This window comes from Physeter macrocephalus, chromosome 4 (assembly GCF_002837175.3).
Source record: "Physeter macrocephalus isolate SW-GA chromosome 4, ASM283717v5, whole genome shotgun sequence".
In the NCBI taxonomy this organism is placed as follows: domain Eukaryota; kingdom Metazoa; phylum Chordata; class Mammalia; order Artiodactyla; family Physeteridae; genus Physeter; species Physeter macrocephalus.
In genome coordinates this window covers 127,518,838-127,537,335 of record NC_041217.1, presented here as the reverse complement: position 1 = coordinate 127,537,335, position 18,498 = coordinate 127,518,838, and the positions used below count along the sequence as shown (strand labels likewise).

The 18,498-nt window shown below is 41.0% G+C and overlaps 1 protein-coding gene across 3 annotated transcripts in view; it reads left to right on the top strand.

Moving 5' to 3' along the window:
• Nucleotides 1-18,498, top strand: part of PDE4B (phosphodiesterase 4B) — a 489,372-nt gene that overhangs the window by 409,708 nt on the left and 61,166 nt on the right. The window contains exon 1 of one of the 3 annotated variants that reach the window (XM_028489297.2): nt 13,619-13,732. The exons of 1 other annotated variant lie outside the window; for it this stretch is intronic. Coding sequence is in view for 1 of the 2 variants with exons in the window: in XM_028489295.2 (XP_028345096.1) it covers nt 14,343-14,394 (52 nt within the window). In the remaining variant the exon portion in view is untranslated. Of the gene's footprint in view, nt 1-13,618; nt 13,733-14,325; nt 14,395-18,498 lie in introns of those variants that run through there. One more of the 3 variants, XM_028489295.2, reaches the window with a different exon arrangement.

Here is an 18,498-nt window from a genome sequence, read left to right as displayed (position 1 = left end):
TACCGCAAAAAAAAAAAAAAAAGAAAGAAATGGCTACTTATTAGGCATCTGCTATGCATATCTTGTACCAGGTCCATGGAGGATGGAGCATGGGGAAAAATCATTTATCATCTTTGGGATTCATTCTCCTGGTCTGTAAAATGGAGAATTAGACTACATTAGTGATTCCCAAGTTTTATACATATTTAATAAAGCATATTCAATTTTTCATTTTTCATTTAAAAAAGAGAAGAAAAATATCTTCAGAAACCACAGAAAATAAAGCTTCACAAACTCTTCTTAGCCAATACGGCTATAAAAAGCATAGAATCCCAACAAAAGGGCCATCTGAATCTACATAAGGGCAAGGTATGTGATCTTTTATGTTTTTAACCTTATAAAACCGGTAGAAAAAAAAAAAAAAACTGGTTGAGAAACTCTGGACCAGATAATCTCTAAGGTTGTTTTCAAGTTCAAGAAATCTATAGTTGTACAAAATCGCCTCCCAAAAACAATTGGTGTTTTTATAGCTCAAAGAAGAGAGATGTATTCTTAGAGAAGGATAAATCGTCAGGGCTTGAGAGGTAGTCAGTCATTTCCAACACTGACTTCTGATTGTTGATTCATAAACAAATGTGTGTGCTGACCCACAAAACACAAGTTCTGATTAATTCTACTGATATTGGCCAGCAATCTAATTAATTTAGGCCCGAAGTGAATTTTTGACTTGAATTATCAATCTCTAATATCTTACTAGCCTAAATTAACCAGATAATTTAATGAAGAAGTATTTATTAAACTACTTCGGTTAACTTTCTCTTTAACTCTTTTTTTTGAGGGTTAAATTATAAAACTTTATTTTAATTACAGTTTAAATTCAGATCCCAAGCTTCCCATCTTTCTCTCGCACTTTTGATCTCTCCCTAATACCGTCTGTGCATTTCCAATTCCTCCCATCTTCTTAAGAGCTGTTCAAATGCCAGCCCCACAAAAAGGTTTCCTCTTCTTCCACCCTCACTTCCTTGCAGGTGAAAAGAATTTCTCATGTTATCAATTTCCCCAGCACTTGATATTGTGGGATCTCTTTAACTCTTGTGCTTTACAAACAAATGAGTAATACATTTAAAAGAAAGAAACAGTAACATCTTAAGTTCTTTTTTTTAAAAACTGTATTTTATATGGATTTTCTTTGCATGTGAACTTTTTTATTACTTCAGAATGATGAGACAAAAGAGGAGAGAAACAAGATTAGACATCGTAATGGAAAAATCAAAGAGCAGAGAAACTGGCAAGAAATTGAATTAGAAGAGAAAGTGAGGAATAAAATCCAAAAAAGTTTTTTTAGGGAAAGTCCCTGTGTAAAGGAAAAGAATCCAAAGATACAACACATGTGCTTCATGACTCAAAGGTGTTGGCTTTGTACCTAGGTGATTCATTTGGTGGAAAACATAGCTGGGTCAGAGAACTTTTTGCTGGCCCCAAACTTTCTTGGAGTCATTTGAAGCTTCATTTTGTGTGTGTATTTTTTCTCACTTCTTCAAAGGAAATATTAATTGATTTTCAGAAATAGCCCTGGTCATTGGAGTTTATCTGTTTGAGCACTTGAGATTTAGAATTAGATCATGGACTTTGGAGTATGGAAAGTATTTAAGAAACTGGGACAGATTTGTTCCAAGTGACCTCTCTTTGTCTCCTGACAGGAATAGATAGATAGTAGGTCCTGCAAGGGAGCCCCGTTGAATAGGTCCAAAGGGGACAGTCTGCCCCTTGGAAAAGGTAGACTGGACCAGTGGTTTAGAACTTTTTGGACCATGACTCGCAGTAAGACATATATTTTACATCAAGACTCAGTCCCCACATATGCGTGTGTTTTATAAAACAATATCTTACTACATGTGTTATACCTGATGTTTTCTATTCTAGTCTAGTCTTTTGTTGTTTAAATAAATACTGGCCAAGACCCATTAAATAGATTTCATAACTTATTATTGTATTTCTACTTATGTTCCCCAGTTTCTTTCCTGTCTGCAACACCTCCCCCCAGACACACACACATTGCTCAAATACAGTACAGCCCATTTTCAGAAGCAGCCCTCTCACTCTACCCCACACGTCAAAATACTTGCAGTTTCTTGAGCACCATTCTCTCTTTCACTTCCCTGCATGTGTCATTCTCTGTCTCTACTCAAAGCACTTTAGAGCTTTCTCACTCCACCTCCCTTTTCTGCACCAAGCTAACTCCATCTGCTTAAGACTCAACCCAGGGCTCAAAAGTCCTTCCCCTCAAGCTGTGTTGACCTGTTTTCTGCTCTCTCCCGAGCATCCTGGAGACATCCTTGTCTTTATCTCGGCCTCATCTTGCTATGTTATGATGATCCATTTATATGCTTTTCTTTCCCACTAGACTCCCTGAAAGCAAAGGCTATGTCTTATATCCCCAGGAACTGGTCTAAGGTTTGACACATACCTGGTTCATAAATTTTGGATGAATGAGAGCCTGCCTGTTGGTCGGCACATAGTACTGAGTTGCTGCTTCCTTGGTAAGTTGTAGCCTGTTTACCACAAACAAGAAATGAGTATTCTTTAGTGGAAAATATGCACCTGAGTTGCTGTAGATGTGCTGACCCTCAGAATCTTTTTTTCTGTTTCTCATAAGATATAGCGTAGCAAAGCAGGTGGAAAACTCAGGCTTTGGAGCTGCACAGAACTGGATTTGAATTCTGGCCAATTGGTTACAAGCTCTGTGACCTTAAGCAAGTTACTCAATTTTTAAAAATCTCAGTTCCCTCATCTGCAATAATAACCTTCTATGGCCGTTGTTAGGATTGTGTAGATGTTAAATAATGGGATATAAGCTCCGTGAGGGCAGGAATTTTTGTCACTTCGGTACCTTGTCATGGACTTAGAAAAATGGCTGGCACATATTTGTTGCATAGGTGAATATTTTGCTGCTCTCAATAGGCCCTCAGTAATTCAAAGCAGCTCTTATTCCTGTGAATATCTTAGCAAGTTTTGCACAGGATTCCTTGGAATATGCATGATGTGCATGATAATTCCTTATAACTTCTTTGATCAGAAGTTAGGCTCCTACCTGTGAGATGACACTTTCATACCCTGACATTCAATGATTCAAGAGGCAGGTAGAAACATTTGTCTTCCTGAAGAGTGTTGTATTTCATGCTGTTAGTCTAGAATGAAGTTTAGTCATTGCAAGGTTGGATGATTTTGTAGAGGTCCTTCAGTTCTGTTTTTGAGTTGCCATGTATGGGCGTTTGATTCTTTCTTCTTCTCTTGTCTCTTTTCTTGTGAGACATCCATGAACCATATCATCATTCACTACGTATTAGGTAGACTCACACGGATTCTGATTCAGTGTCTTGGGAAACATGACTGAATTTCTCAGTGTTCCTAGAGTTATTTCATTCTCTTCCTCTGAAGAGATCTTGTGTAAGATCCATAAGGATGGAAAATCCATTATTGCCTAATGTCCTTACTGTTTCCCATTTCATGAATAGATGTTTGTATTCCTAGGTTTCATTTTGGACCTTTCCTATTTTCAGGACTTTCCTGAGTATCTTGTGCCAAATAATGAAAGTATCGTTTTAAGCTTTTTTGAATTTCATTAGCTCACGGACATCTCTCAATACTACATTTCTACCAGAAAGACAAAACAAAGAAAGAAATTTTAAAAAGCAATTCTCAAAGTCTTCCACAAAACAGGACAAATAAAATGATGGTATTGCTTCATTTAAAAGATCCACATCAAAATGTTCTAACCTTAACTTTCTCATGCCAAAAGCCACTTCATTGTAGTATTTACTGCAGAATCTTTTAAGTAGTAGGGTTAAATGATCCAGATTATTAGTCCATTATGGTTGTCTACCTTATATTTCACATGGTAATAACAGGGTTGTCCTACTCTTTTATATGTAAAAGTCTGCCAAAAACTATTTTACTCATTTGTTAGTGAATTTAGGTGTGAATTCCAAAGTGTGCTCCTTATCATAAATTCCTCAGATATATAATAACAGAGTGTATACAAAAAAAGAATGGTAAATCCTATGACACTATATTAATTTAATATCTTAAGTCCATCAACGGAACAATATACTAGTATACTTTTGTTCTCACACTGACTTCTGTTTTCAAACTTAAGATTACCCCTAAGTTACTATAGTCATATCAGACTAGGTGGGGCTCTTCATTACATTTTTGAAAGTAGGAGGAGGAATATATTTGGGGGAAAAGAGGACATATTTTGGTAAGTGGAATTAAGAGAAGGGGAAGTTTGCCTGACTAACTAATAGGTTTCACTTAGTTGGTTCAGTGATGGAGGACAGGTAGACCACAGAAGGGCAGAGCTTTCTGGAGAAAAGAGGGGAGTTAACATTTATGGAATGCCTACTACGTGCTAGGTGTTTCACAGTCTTTTACATCCTCACACAGAAACTCTGGAGAAGATTGTTGCATTAAATTAAAGATATGCTGCCCATAACAAAAATTCAGTCATCTGTCCAAAGTCATACAACTCTTAGGGGGCAGGGTCCAGATTTGAACCCAAGCTTTCACAACTTGTGTTCTTTCCACTAACAACATGGTCTTCGAATACTCCAGGTAAACCTGTATGTGTCCAGTCAGGTGAATGTTGCACTTGACATCTTTTAAATTTCCACTTTACAAACATTTCTTGACAAACTGAGGGAGAAGTTCCACACAATGGAACTGAGATATCATCTCCGCTTTCTACCCCTGAATGGTTCCTCTGAGGGCACCACTGTAGCCTTTTTCATGGATATGAAAACATTTAGTAAAGTGGAAAGCATTGTGTTCATGGTAGCCAAAAGTTCCTATAGTACTTTTTAATAATAATAAAGTTGATTGCAGAATGAGAATATTACAAGGAAAAGTAACAAGCTATAATATAAACTCCTAATGATATGAATATTAAAATGCAATCAAATGCATATTGAGGACATTTGCTCTATTGCACAAACACAGGCATCCAGAGTGATGTCTTCTCTCTACTGTTCTTGCTTTTATCTTTAGCCATGTGAGAAAACTTTCAAGGGTCCTATTTCATTTCTCAGAGTGACAGGCTCATTCTACAACAAGCAGAGTGACTGGCCAAAGCTAACAGCTTCCTTGAATAAATTCATTTTCTGGTGATTTTGGTTCCCCTCTTCACAAGACTTCCTGAGATACTGATCATGGAAGGGAATATTATCTCTTTAGTTCTGGGCACTTAGTCAGCACTCAGACCACATTCCTGGCTGCAACCTGGAACATCACTTCTGGCTGGACTCACTTCTCCTTGCCCACCGAGGAGAGATCAGCCAATTCACTGCACTTTATTGATTGTGAGCTGCTGATTTATCCAGTCTTCTCATTTCATGTGTGAGGGACAGAGATTTGGAATGACTTGCTTCTGCTCACATAGCTGATGATAGAATGTGGGCTGGAATCCACATCTGACTCCCAGTCCAGAGCTCTTTCCATTCCCCTGTCCCTCACTTATTAATACATTCATCAGATATGTGTTAGATGCCTGCATGCGTGTAAGTAGCTGTGACTTAAGACACAGATCCTGCACTCAAGGCCTTTACCCTTCTCTATGCTTTTGATTTCCAGAGGGTCTGAGTTCCATTAGGAAGATGACTCTATGCCAGGGCAACCTCTCTACCCTGGATGGATTGGACAATCACAACTTGTCACGTACAGCCCCATTTCTAGTATCCAAATGTATTGTTCATAAACAGCCTATTCTCTGGTCTTCTTTTTATTGGGGTTTCTCACCCAAACATGACATTATTGATAGATATTGTTTAAATGGGTGGGCTTTGAAGATCAAGCTATTAATACCTCAAGTAGTCTCCATTTTCTCCCTAGTAAAAGATAGCATGGATGTGTATGCGTGTGTATGTGTGCGTGTGTATGTGTGTGTGTGTGTGTGTGTGTGTGCGCACGCGTGCGCGTGCATCGGGTGTAGTACACTGAAACACTCAGAAGAAAACCATTTGTTCATGAATGGGCCACAGTACAAGCTACAGATATCTTCTGGGCCTCACATAGCTGCCACATACACCAGACTACCAATATCAGATAAGCAGATTTTTGTCAACTGGTAATTTTTAATAATTTAAGCATACTTTTTTCCATTATTTTGAGGACCCATTTCGGAGCTTCTTCATTTGAGCAGCAAGTATTTCCTGAGGGCCTGCTGTGTTCCCAGTCCTGTAAAGTTTTGGGCTATGGGAAACTGAATCAGAGATTATGATCCTCAAGTCACTTTCATGCTTCTTGTGGCTGTCATTCTTGCTTCAGTTGATCCTGAAGTAAAAAGGACTCGTATGTCACAGAGGAGGTAGCTGAGGCCCCGAGAAGTTTAGTGACACACCAAGATCCCCAATACTAGTAAGTGATAAAGCTGGGGCTAGATCTCTGATCTTTTTGCCACTGGACAGTACTCTTTTTTTTTTTAACTACACCAGATTGCCTGCCAATATATTTCAAAAACACGGAATATATTAGAGAAAGAATTCTTTGCAAAAATATAATTGTGACCTCATGATAGAATAATAACAATGAAATGAAAATGTTAAAGTTCATTTTAAATGCTACCTAAAACTAGGTCATGAATGTATCCTCTAGCCTTTCCTCCCCATGGGCATAAATGAGTTCCTTTCCCAAATGACTGGTTCGGTGTTTTACACCCATGTGAGTTACAAAGACCTTTTTATTACAGGGATCCCTGCTGAACTTCTCCTAGGGAATGACTGTGATGGGAGAAATACAAGTAGCAAGTTCACTGGGCGTTTATAACTCGAGAGAAATCTCCTGCTAAAGCTTGGAGCTAACTGCTCATCCAACTGATTAACTTTGTCTGGGAGGTGGTCATTAGCCTCCCAAACCCCAGAGGTTTGGACTATTCAGTTACAGTAAGCCCAGAAGCAGGGAGGGATTAGGACACAGCTTCCCTGGGTGAAAACGGGGAAAGCTAAACTGCTTCCAGATTGCAGTTCACTGTCCCTATACTGATTTCTGGAGGACTTGAGAAGGTCCTGAAGCAGAAGGGACCCATTGGGTTTGGAGGCAGGAGATGATGGAAATGCACAGTTCATCCACAAACCAGATGCTCTTAGCATCACTCCCAAGCTGGGTGACATTCCTGGGACTCTTCCCCATTGGTTTCCACATTTGTCAAATGAGCAAGAAAAACATAAAGAATTACAGATTGATAGTTTGGTAAGTTTCCCTGATGGTCACCTTACTGTCACCTATTACGTGGGCTATGGTGTTGTGTAGCCTGGGAGAATCTAAAAATCTGGATTTGGGAGCTCTTGATTTATTTGATTTATTGTCAGCAGATGACTTTAAAAGTAGCTTAAATTTGCTGAGCAAATCTAGATGGACAATGGTGGGTGGAAACAGGGAGTGGCCTGGGTGGTGGCCGGAATTAGAATAACAATCCCTTGCATTTTAGAGATCGAAAAGCACTTTCCCACACCTGGTGTCATTGGATTCCTGCAAAGTCCTTCAAGGGCAGGTATTCCTATTGACGACAAATGAGATTTGACAAATGAGAAAATTGATGTCCAGAGCTCACACACGCAAAAAAGTGGTGGCAGTATCAAAAGTAGAATATAAGCCAAAGCCCTTGTTTCCTTATGCAACATCCATTTGCTTAAAACATTAGGTTATTCCCAGAAGTAAGACTTAGAGTTGGGAGAGGACTATAAGTGTGATAAGGATGGAAGTTAGTGTTTGTGTAACTCTATGGGGAAAGAGGTGAGAGTAGATATTTTTGGAGTTACTGGAAAACTTAGCCATGACACCCTGCCTGCTCATGTGTCTGGTGCTATTGCTGGGAACCAAGCTTCATACCAATCCTCTGTCAGATATCAGTTTCTGAGAAGAGACTTGAACTTGCTATGTGGTTATTTATAACTGTATCTTTCTATTGGGTGCCAGATTAGAAAACCCTACAATACCACTGATATATGTTATCAGAACCACATATCGACAGAGTATGATAATCATGGTAGATGATGAGCAAGGTTTAGGACTCACAAGTCGTGTAAATACAGAACCCAGCACTTTAACCTAGAACCTCTATATCCCAAATCCTTTCAAGTATCTAGGAATTAATGAATGCATAAATGTAATCATCACATAAAATTAATTAGTGGAGTCCTGGCTGCAAGGCCATTTCTGCAACGGCAGAATCTTAAAGGACATGGAGAGCTTGACAAGGGTTGAGTATGACAGGCATTGTGCTGAACTTTCAGCAAAAGCAGTCCTAGGCAGTGTGTAAACAAATGGACATGGCTGCGCTCCAGTTAAACTTTATTTACAAAAATAGGCAGTAGGCTGTTTTTGGTTCCTCAGAGTCTCCTGATCCTGGTGTAAAGTATAGGTAGCAATTTACAATTTTTTTTCCTTCTGAAAATCCTTCCTTTGTTCTCCTTTGCCTACAAGCTGAAGCACAAATTCCTTAACTCAATTCCAGTCTGAGCAGTACTTTCATACCACCTGAGAGTTTATGCTCTTTTTCTTCTCTTTGTGCTCAGTTCACATGGTTCTGTTCTTAAGGCTTTCTGCTTAACCAAATCCTACCCATCCTTTGTGGAAGATGTTCTCAAATGGGGTAGAGGGGTTATATCAGAATCATCAGGGGAGCCTTTTGACATTAAGCATAGTGCTTATCAACCACCCTAAATTCTGATAGGCCCAGTGAGGAGGTGGGGCAGGGCAGGGACTTGTATAGCTTGCAAATGTTCCTAAGCTTATTCAGGTGATAGACACTCTCCCCCCAAACCAGTGCTCTATGGCATTGCTAAAGTCCCACTCCCTCCAAGAAACCTTTCCTAACCACATTAACCCATACTCAGCTTTCTTCCTTTGGACCCCATTAGTCCTCTTTGGCCAAAAAATTCATTTTTTAGCACTTATTGTATTGTTTTGGTTTTTTAAGTGTTTCGTGTATCTGCCATTGTTGTTCTAGGTGCTGGAGACACAGCAGTGAACAGGATAGTAAAGACCCTTCTCTCTGAAGATTACATTCTAGTGACAGAGAGAGACAGGCAATAAGCGTGTGCCCAAAGGAACGGAGGAGATAATTTCAGATAATGAAAAGAAAACAAGCTAATGGGATAAGGGGTGACCAGAGAAGGGGGCTGGAAGGATAAGAAGGTGCTGTTTTGGATAGGAGAATCAAAAGGGTTTTATGGCATCTATAACCGAGCTAAAAGCTGAGTGCAGAGATCTAAGGGAAAGGAATTACAAGCCGAGGGAACAGCACAGTTTTATCTTTCCTTTCTCTGAAAATGCTGTTGAATGTAGAATGTTGGAGTAGTCAGCCTCAGAGATGATTAACAACAGTTCCCTTATTGAGGACTGCCAAATAAAATGCAGGATGCCCAGTAAATTTGAATTTCAGATAAATAACAAATAATTTTTTAGTATAAGGACAGATTATAGTATAAGAACTAAAAAAATATATTATCTATCTGAAATTGAAATTTAACTGGCTGTCTTTGTTTGTCTTCATTTTGTTTGTTTTTTGGCTAAGTTGGACAACTCTGCAGTTTACCCATAAGAAAAGTAACCCAGGGCAATTTATGTTTGATACCGTCCAGTTACTTGGAGCTGAGTTGGAACAAAATCTGAATCTAAAGCAGAGGCAATTCAATTTGGTGTTGATATGTTAGAATATCTTACATTGTTTTCTAACTGTCTCCATGGGTAGTGATTTGTCTCCCCGACAACTCCTTAAGGGCATGTTTCCTGTGACTTTTATTTTTTTGTCATACACAGGGTACAATATTAAGTACTTAATTCATTCTTTTATCCCCTTTCTATTATAAGCCTACGGTAGAAGTACTGATCTGGGTACAAAGGGGACATGGCCTCTGTCCTTCAGATAATGAAAAATGAGTATATATAAATCACCTTAAATCAGCTAAGAACATGATAAAGTGTCACTGCAGAAGAGCGTGACGGCACTGGTGTTCTGAGCAGGGACATATGGCTTCCAGCCGTGGGATTCAAGGAAGATGTCAAGTAGAAGTTCCATCTGACTTGGGACTTGATTGATGGCAAGGATTTCAATAAAGGATTACAGAGAACATCATCCATGCAGAGAAAACAGCACAAACGAGGAGAGCGTGGTGAAAATAACAGGACTTACTTGGGAACAAATCCATCCCTGTGTTTGCAGCTGAGATTTAAGTAAAGGAGAAGAGTACGTGATGTTAGACCTGGGTTAGAAAGAACCCTGAACACCAAATAAAGGTATTTGGATGTATTAGAACGGTCATGGGGGTCATTAAAGATTTTTGAGCTGGCACTTGATGTAATGAGTTATGTATGAAGAAAATCAATCTTTTGACGGTATAAAACATGGAGACCAGTGAGAAAGTGACTGCAAAAGCCCTGGTTGGTTAAATGAGGGCTTGACTATAATTTATAATGAGAGAAAGGGAAAGATGGGACTGGATGCAATTGACATTTTTGAGGTAGAATCCACTGAGCCTGCCAATTCGTACGTTGTAGAAACTGAGAAAAAAAGGAGGCATGGAAGATAAAGCAGAGATTTTAAGTTTAGATAACTATGGGAATGTGGGTACCATTAATAAAAATATGGAAGTCAGGGAAAAGGGCAGATTGCAGGTGGGAAGAAGATAATGGCTTTATCTTTTTAAACATAGCATTATAGAATTTCACAGCTATTAAAGCTATTAAAGTCATTATGATTATGCCCAATCCCTTTGTTTCGTGTAGAAGAAAATCCAGTGAGAGTAAATGACTAACTCTGCAAGTTAGTGGAATAGCCAGTTGGGGAAATCAGATGCCTTGAACGATGTTTATTCCATCAAATGATCTATTTTATGATGAGTTTGAATTTGTAGAAGTAGAATAATGATGTGGTAAGATGCATTAGTCAGCCGGAAACATAGATGTGGCATTTCAGTAACAGATCAGGGACAATGATTTGGGAGCTATCAAAATGAAAATACCACTTAAAGACATGGAAGTAAATGAAATTGCCAAAAGAGAGATTGGAGTCACTAAGTCAAGTGTGACAGATGTCAATGGATGCTAAGAAGTGCCCACTAAAAAATTAAATAAAATAAATAGGAAGTGCCCACTAAATTTCCCATTCAGGAGGCCCTTGGGTTTTGAGAGAAAGAGAGAGAGAGAGAAAGCAGTTGCCATTGAACGGGGGGAACAGGCACAAGACTGCAAACATTGAAGGTTGATGGGCTGGTGAAGAGGTGGAACTAGAATTTAAAATTATTTCTCTGGAAGGTGGCAATAAAAGAAGAATGATGTGATAATGTTGAAGCAGGGCCTAAAGAAAAGCTTTTAGGTTGTAGGACAGGAAAAACATAAATGAGTGTATAGGGAGAAACAGTGAAGGTCCTGGAGAATAAGTTGTTAAAGGTGTAAGTGAGTGAGGGTATAACTGAAATTATCAAGGTCTTTAAAAAAAAGAAAAGAAACTAGAGTGGAGGAGAAAAAAACGAAACAAAATGAGGAGAGACACTAAAATGGATAGGTAAAAGTGGAGACAAAGAAGCCTCCTGAGGCCTGAAAGGGGTGAAGTTGGTAGAATTCAAGTTGACCTTTATCTTACCAGTGAAGTAGGAAGTTGGATCTTTGGTAAAAGCGAGAGGATAGACATGGAGATGGGGATTTGTGAGCAGTGGGAAAGTTTTCATATACACCTGTGAGGGATCAGTAGCGAGATGATAAAACTGCACTAAGAGCCCTGCTGAGGTTAAACTCGGGCATTTGTGGTAGATGTAATTAACCTAGTATTGATGCTCTTCAACTATGGCAGCAGAAGAGAAAATACGGACAATGGGGGTTACCCAGGAATTCCCAGGTAGTGGGGAATATTGTTGTTTTATATACTAGTGTTGATGGGATTCATGTTAGATGAAGATCCAAGCAGAATGGGCAATGTGGAGAGGAGTTAAGGGCAAAAGTCAGATTTCCAAGAGTACCTTTACGCTAGGATTTCTGATGGCGTTTGCACACATTGTTTCATGTAATCCTCATGACGAGTCATCATAACCTTACGAAGCAGCCATTATGACCCCAGTTACAGAGGTAGAGGTCCTCAAAGTCACATTGAACAAGCAATTGCTTAAGGACTCACAACTGTAAATGGCAGAAGCTTTTCTTCTTCAAACCACGTTGGCTCTGCCCTCCAGTAGTCATGAAAAAATTACAAAATTAGGCAGATAACAAGGTTGAGCTTAGTAGAGGTGTTTCAGAATTAAAGGTGGAACACTTCCCACTGAGAAGCTCCAAAGCGAAACAGAAGTGACAGAAGCGACAAGATGCTAGTTACAGATGTCAAGGCCCAAGAAGCTAGAGTTAATTGATTTTTTCCCAGAAACGTTTTATTGAAATATAACGTGCAGAGAGAAAAGTACACAAATCACAAGTGTAGAAGTCAGTGAATTTTTATAAAACGAACACAACCACGTAGTCAGAACCTGAAACAAGAAATACATCATTGCCAGCCCCATGGAAGCCCCCCCTCAAGTCCCCTCCCAGTCACAATCCCCCTCAAGGTAACCCCTCTCTTGACCTCTAACATCATAGATTCATTTTTGCCTCTTTTATTTTATTTTTATTTTTTGCGGTACGCAGGCCTCTCACCATTGCGGCCTCTCCCGTTGCGGAGCACGGGCTCCGGATGCGCAGGCTCAGCGGCCATGGCTCACGGGCCCAGCCGCTCCGCGGCACGCGGGATCCTCCCGGACCGGGGCACGAACCCGCGTCCCCCGCATCGGCAGGCGGACTCCCAACCACTGCGCCACCAGGGAAGCCCCATTTTTGCCTCTTTTGAACTTTATATAAATTGAATCATATTTTTATGTGCTTTTTAATATTCGATTTCTTTTGCTCGACATTTAAGTTTATGAGATTCATCCCTGTTGTTTCATGTGGCAATTGCTCTGATTGATTTAACCACCACACAACCTTGCAAATAGTACCACCTTCTCTGGTGGTAAGAGAGTCTGATTATGTGAGACAGAGAAACAAAAGATTATTTAAATTTCTTTTCTATGTGCTTTCTTTGGGTATATAGTTGGGAAGACTTGATGGCTATGTTTCTGATGTATACAAAGCTATGTTAAAATTGCATTTAGACATAGTTTGGAGAAAATGTATAAGAAAGTTCTTCATGATCTACTTCATAGCACTACATACAGCCTTACACTCAGAAAAGAAGCTTCAAAATGTTCTGTGAAGTTTACATAAGCACTGTCAACTCAGTAAAGAGGATGGGGTTCAATAAATGTACTGGCATTTTGAAAGAAAAAAATTGTATTATTGTGAGGGTTTGGAACTTTAGCATTCACTGAGCTATTCTTAGTTATTTGGGAATCACTTACACTGAGTCCTGGAAGAAGATTTAAGGAAACACCAGTTGCCATTTGGTAATATCTCTTTGGGAAGGCCCTATGTTAGCCATGCTGCAATGCAAATATAAATAACCGGATACATTTTAAGACACATGACACAATGTTCTGAAAATTAATGTCCCAGAGTGGTCAGAAATTTAGATGAGTACATGATTAGCATGGCAAGAGGGTTTAAGAAACCTCCAGGTTACTCACTTCCCTTGATACTCAGTTTCTTCTTCTATAAAATAGAAATAATGCTCCATCTCGCTCTCTGGCTGACATGAGAATCAGATGATGGATTTATGAGAGAGCACTTTGCAAACTGTAAGGTAAGATTATGGTATGATTCGTATTGGCCATTTTACCTCCTTTTCAGTTGCTCACGGCAGGTTAAAGTGAAGGAAGGATACTCAGATTGGAAGCATCGCAGATTGTAGCAGAATTGAGCAGGAGGATGAAGTTAGGATTACGGTTAGGGTTAGGATTAAGGTTAGGTCCTGGGTGCAAGTACAGGCTCTGCCCCAGACTGGTGGCTGTGTGGCTTCAGGCAGGTTATTTAAACTTCTCCAGCCACAGATTCATCTCTAGAGTAGAGACAGTAACACTGCTTACATTTGGCAAGAGGAGGAGGTAATTGTCAGCAAAGCACCCCTCATGGCACGTTGTGCATAGAATGCTCCCAGTAAATAGTGTTAATTACCGTAATTCTCTAACAACAACAATAATAATGGTATAATAGCTCCAAGCAGCCACTTAGTGCTGTGGATGTGCAAGGCATCTGAAAAACACTGATCTCTTGGGGTACCTGTCTGTGGTTTCATTATTTTAGGGGATCCCTTGCAAGTTTGAGAGTGGAAAACAAGCGGGGACTCTGGCAGCTCGCACCACGCGGCTGCTGGGCACCTGCAGGATTGGGGTGCCAAAGGCACCTCCTGTGGGATGGCTTCTGATGAGGTGAACTACTCTCTCCCTTTCCAGTCCGCTGTGACACGTAAGCTCTTTTCCTCTACTTCCTTAATGAAACAGAATAATAAAATACCAGAGCTAAAAGAGGCCCTAGACATTATTTGTTCCAACACTGGATTTCAAAGCTGCAGAAATGGAACTGAGAGGCTGAGGGGCTTGCTGGGTGAACTGGTGATAAAACTGGGACTGGAGTCCAGATCTCCCAGGTCCCAGTTCAGAACTTTTTCTTCTACCCCACAGTGACCTTAGAAGATGGCTTCACCTCTACTCTCTCAGTGCAAATACAGGATTATCTCCTTAAGAGTTGAGCCTGAATCTGATTCCTCATGGAATCCCCTGGGCAATGCTTTGCCCCTAATAGTTACTCAGCAAAATATTTTTAAACGGCATCAGATTTGTGGGATACTCTCTTCTCATGTTCAGTTTTTAGAATCAGGGGTCAAACTTTAAAGATCATCTTTAAATGACCTGGTTCATTCCTCTCTGCCGCATTATATGCACATGTCCCACTTTCTAGGGGCAGTCAACCCATCTTTTATTCTGCTTCTCTAATTCTGCTGGACGGTCAACCCATCTTTCCCCTGCTCTTTCACTGCCCCGGTGTAGAGCTCTGTGCTAGTGCTTATGGTGACATAGCACCGTCGAGTGGCTGAGAGTATGAGATGAGGAATCAGGAGACAATGGGGATCCTGGCTGCAACTTAGGAGATACTTAATGACTCTAAAGCTCCAATTCCTTACCTGTAAAGCGGGGAAGATGATACCTACATCATAAGATGTTGAACGTTAGTCGTACAGTGCACAGCGAATGGAGTACTCAGTAAATGTCTTAGTCTTAGGTCGTATCATAGTTTGCACATTGACATGTCTGGCTCCCCCGCCAAACTATGATCTTCCTCAGGTCCAGAACCTTCTTAGTTAACTTTATATCTGTGGGACCTTGAACAGTGTTGTCTGGTACATAGTAGATACTCAGTGTTTCCAGAAGAGAGGGACAAAGAGAAGGGAGGAAAGGAGGAGAAGTTGTAAGATGCAGATGAACTCCCAATCTAAGACACCAAAGACCTGGGTTCAGGCCCAGCGCTTCCAGTTGCCAGCTGTGGAGTGTTAATCTAGTCACTTAATGCCTATGAAACTCATTCTCCTCAGCAAAATGGGTTTGCTAATACTCCCTTCCTAGCAGCCTTAGGAGGATCATTTGAGACGGTGTATGTAAGGATGTTTTGTACATTGAAATGTACTTTCCAAATGTATTGTGAGAACTGTTATTGTTATGGCAAGATCTGCCTTCAGCATCTCCTCGATTTTACTAATCATCAGTTAGCCACTGGGCAGTGACACCTGGCTCTGGAGTGGAAGGCACTGCGTTAGCTGCCGTGAGGAAGTCTTTGCTTTCAGGATGTTTACAGTGTGGAAGGGAGGTTGGAACCCATGGCCTCCGCCTCTGGCCACGGAAGGTAGTTTGAGAGGACTCTTGGGCAGAGGCCCTTGACCTCAACCGACCTACCTCTGTGAGGGCCCAGCGGCGGTGGCTGTCTCTGAAATGACCCCTAACAGCATGTGCCTGCCAGGACTGCCCAAGCTCGTCTTTGGAATGCTGCCTCCTTTGTCAAATGCCACCAGCTTCACGTTCTCGTTTACCTCGTAACACACATGTTAGGGCAGCAAAGTGTATTCCCTGTGACGTAAATGTTACAGTGGCACAGCAGAGGGCAGAGGGTAGCCTGCTGCGGGTGGAAGAGAAAGTCAGGCGCTGATGTCTGACGGCCCACTTCCCCACTCTGAGCCTGCCTACGGGACCTGCTCTGGGACTTTCATCTGCACCCTCACGCACACAGTTCTCTAAATCCCCAAGTGTATAGGTCTGGGAGCCCCCTGAGAAACACACGTCACGGGAAAGTTTGTTTCAGTGCCTCCTCTACTCCATCAGGGAGCTGTAAAGCCTGTTCAGTGTAAAAGCAGCTCCTTATTCTAGACACTCCCTGAAGCATGGCCTAATTTCCCCACATCCAAATCCAGATTTCTTTAACCTACCTACCCTTTGCATTTAAATGAGGCGCTTAAATGGATGTTAAACCTGAGTTCTTTACTCTGGAGGCTGGAGAGTTCGCCACAATGTTTAGAAGGTTTAGCTCAGGTGAGCATTGTATTAGTTATCTATGGCCCTTGTAAGAAATTACACAAACTTTGTGGCTTAAAACAACACAGATCAAGGTTTTGGCAAGGCTGTGTTCCCTTCTGGAGTCTCGAGGGGAAAGTCCATTTTCTTGCGTTTTCCAGCTTCTAGAGGCTGCCTGCCTTCCTTGGCTCCTGGCCATCTTCCACATTCAAAGGCAGCAATAGTCAGTTGAATATTTCTCACATTCCATCACTCGGACACTGACTCATCTGTCCTCCACTTCCACATTTAAGGACCCTTGTACATAGGGCCCACCTAGATAATCTAAAACAATATTTTTATTTTAAGATTAGCTCATTAGCAGCCATATTCCCATCTACTACCTTATTCCTCCTTTGCCATGTAGCATAATATATTCACAGGTTGCAAGGATTAGGATGTAGACCTCTTTGGGAAGCCTTTGTTCCGTCTACCACAGGTATTGAGAGTGATGTCAGGATCTCAGGATGTCTCTGTAGTAGTGATTGGCAAACATGGCCCTCGGGCCGTACACTTGTTTTTGAAAATAAAGGTTCATTGGAACACAGTCACTTGCATTTGTTTCTGTATTATCTGTGGCTGTTTCCATGCTTAAATGGCAGAGTTGAATATTCGCAACTCAGACCACGTGGCTCACAAGCCTAGAATAATTACTATCTGGTCTTTTAAAAAAAGTTTACTGACTTTTGCTCTCTGACTCTCTATATATCTCTGATTATAACTATAACTCTAAGGAATATCACTTAGGGACTTTGTGGATGTCTTCCTCATGTTTTTCACTCCCCCACCCCCAACACACACACTTCAAAAATTCCTAACAGTGCTCTGTCTGCCTCTCCTGCTGTTCCTTCTCTACCCTCAATTGCCATGAAACTACTAAACCCTTAATAGTAACACCAAGCACTATACTGTATCATCTCTTTACTTTGATACACTCTGTTCCCTTTGCTTATAAAATACTTTTACCTTCCTTTCCTAGTTCTTGCTGAGAAAACTCCTATTCATCCTTTAAAACCCTGCCAAGGCATAACTTCCTCCAGGAAGCCTTCCCTATCACTCCTACCCAAGGAAAAGCAATTACTCCTATTCTCAAACGGTCTTTTCTGGACTGTGAGTGCCTCAATGGCAGTGATTGCTCTCTTTACCCTTCTGGTAGGTATCCTCTGTGTCTAGCATGGAGACTGACACCTATTATGTGTCCACAAATACTAGTTTAATTGAATGGTACTTTAAATGTTGCCAGTCAGAGTTGAGGCACAGTGAAGTGGCAACTACAGGTTCCGTAAAAATTCAAAACTGGTCCCTGCTGTTTCACGGAGGGAATGGCTGTATGATCTTGGAGATGTCCATTCCTTTCTCCTGGCCTCAGTCTTATCACCTATGAACCAAGGAGTTGGTTTAAATATGATTGGTCTCTTGGGCCGCTTCCAGCTTTAGTGGTCCTTTCCACAGAGGATTCGGCCTTGTACCTTGCAGCTGCTGAGAAGAGAGAAATCTCTTGCACTGGGCTTGTGCCCTGCAGAGCTGGAAATCACTCAAGTTGGTGAGATAATGTGCAGGCCATGGGTGGGATCTTGTATTTGTTATTGACCTTTCTCCAGGAACCAATTAGAAGATAGACACTTGTCCTGGAGAGTCATGGCCAGGCAGTGTGTGCTCACCGTCCCCAGCTCATAATCGTCAGCAGCAATCCATGCCTGAGCTCAGTCCACTTACTAGAGACCCACCCCAAGTCCTTGTAACCATATGGGAATCACACCCAACTCCAGGGAGTCCAAATTACCGTTTCCCCCTCCTCCCCCAACTCCTTCATATCTGTCAGTGGTTCTGCTCTGTCCACTCCAAGGCTAGAAACAGTGGTGACAGTTTTGCACACCTTCCTCTCCCTGGTCATCTCTCACAGAGAATGGTATATTTTTTGCCCTGTCATGAATTGGTATATATTTGTTTCCTTCCAGACCTTATTTAGAAC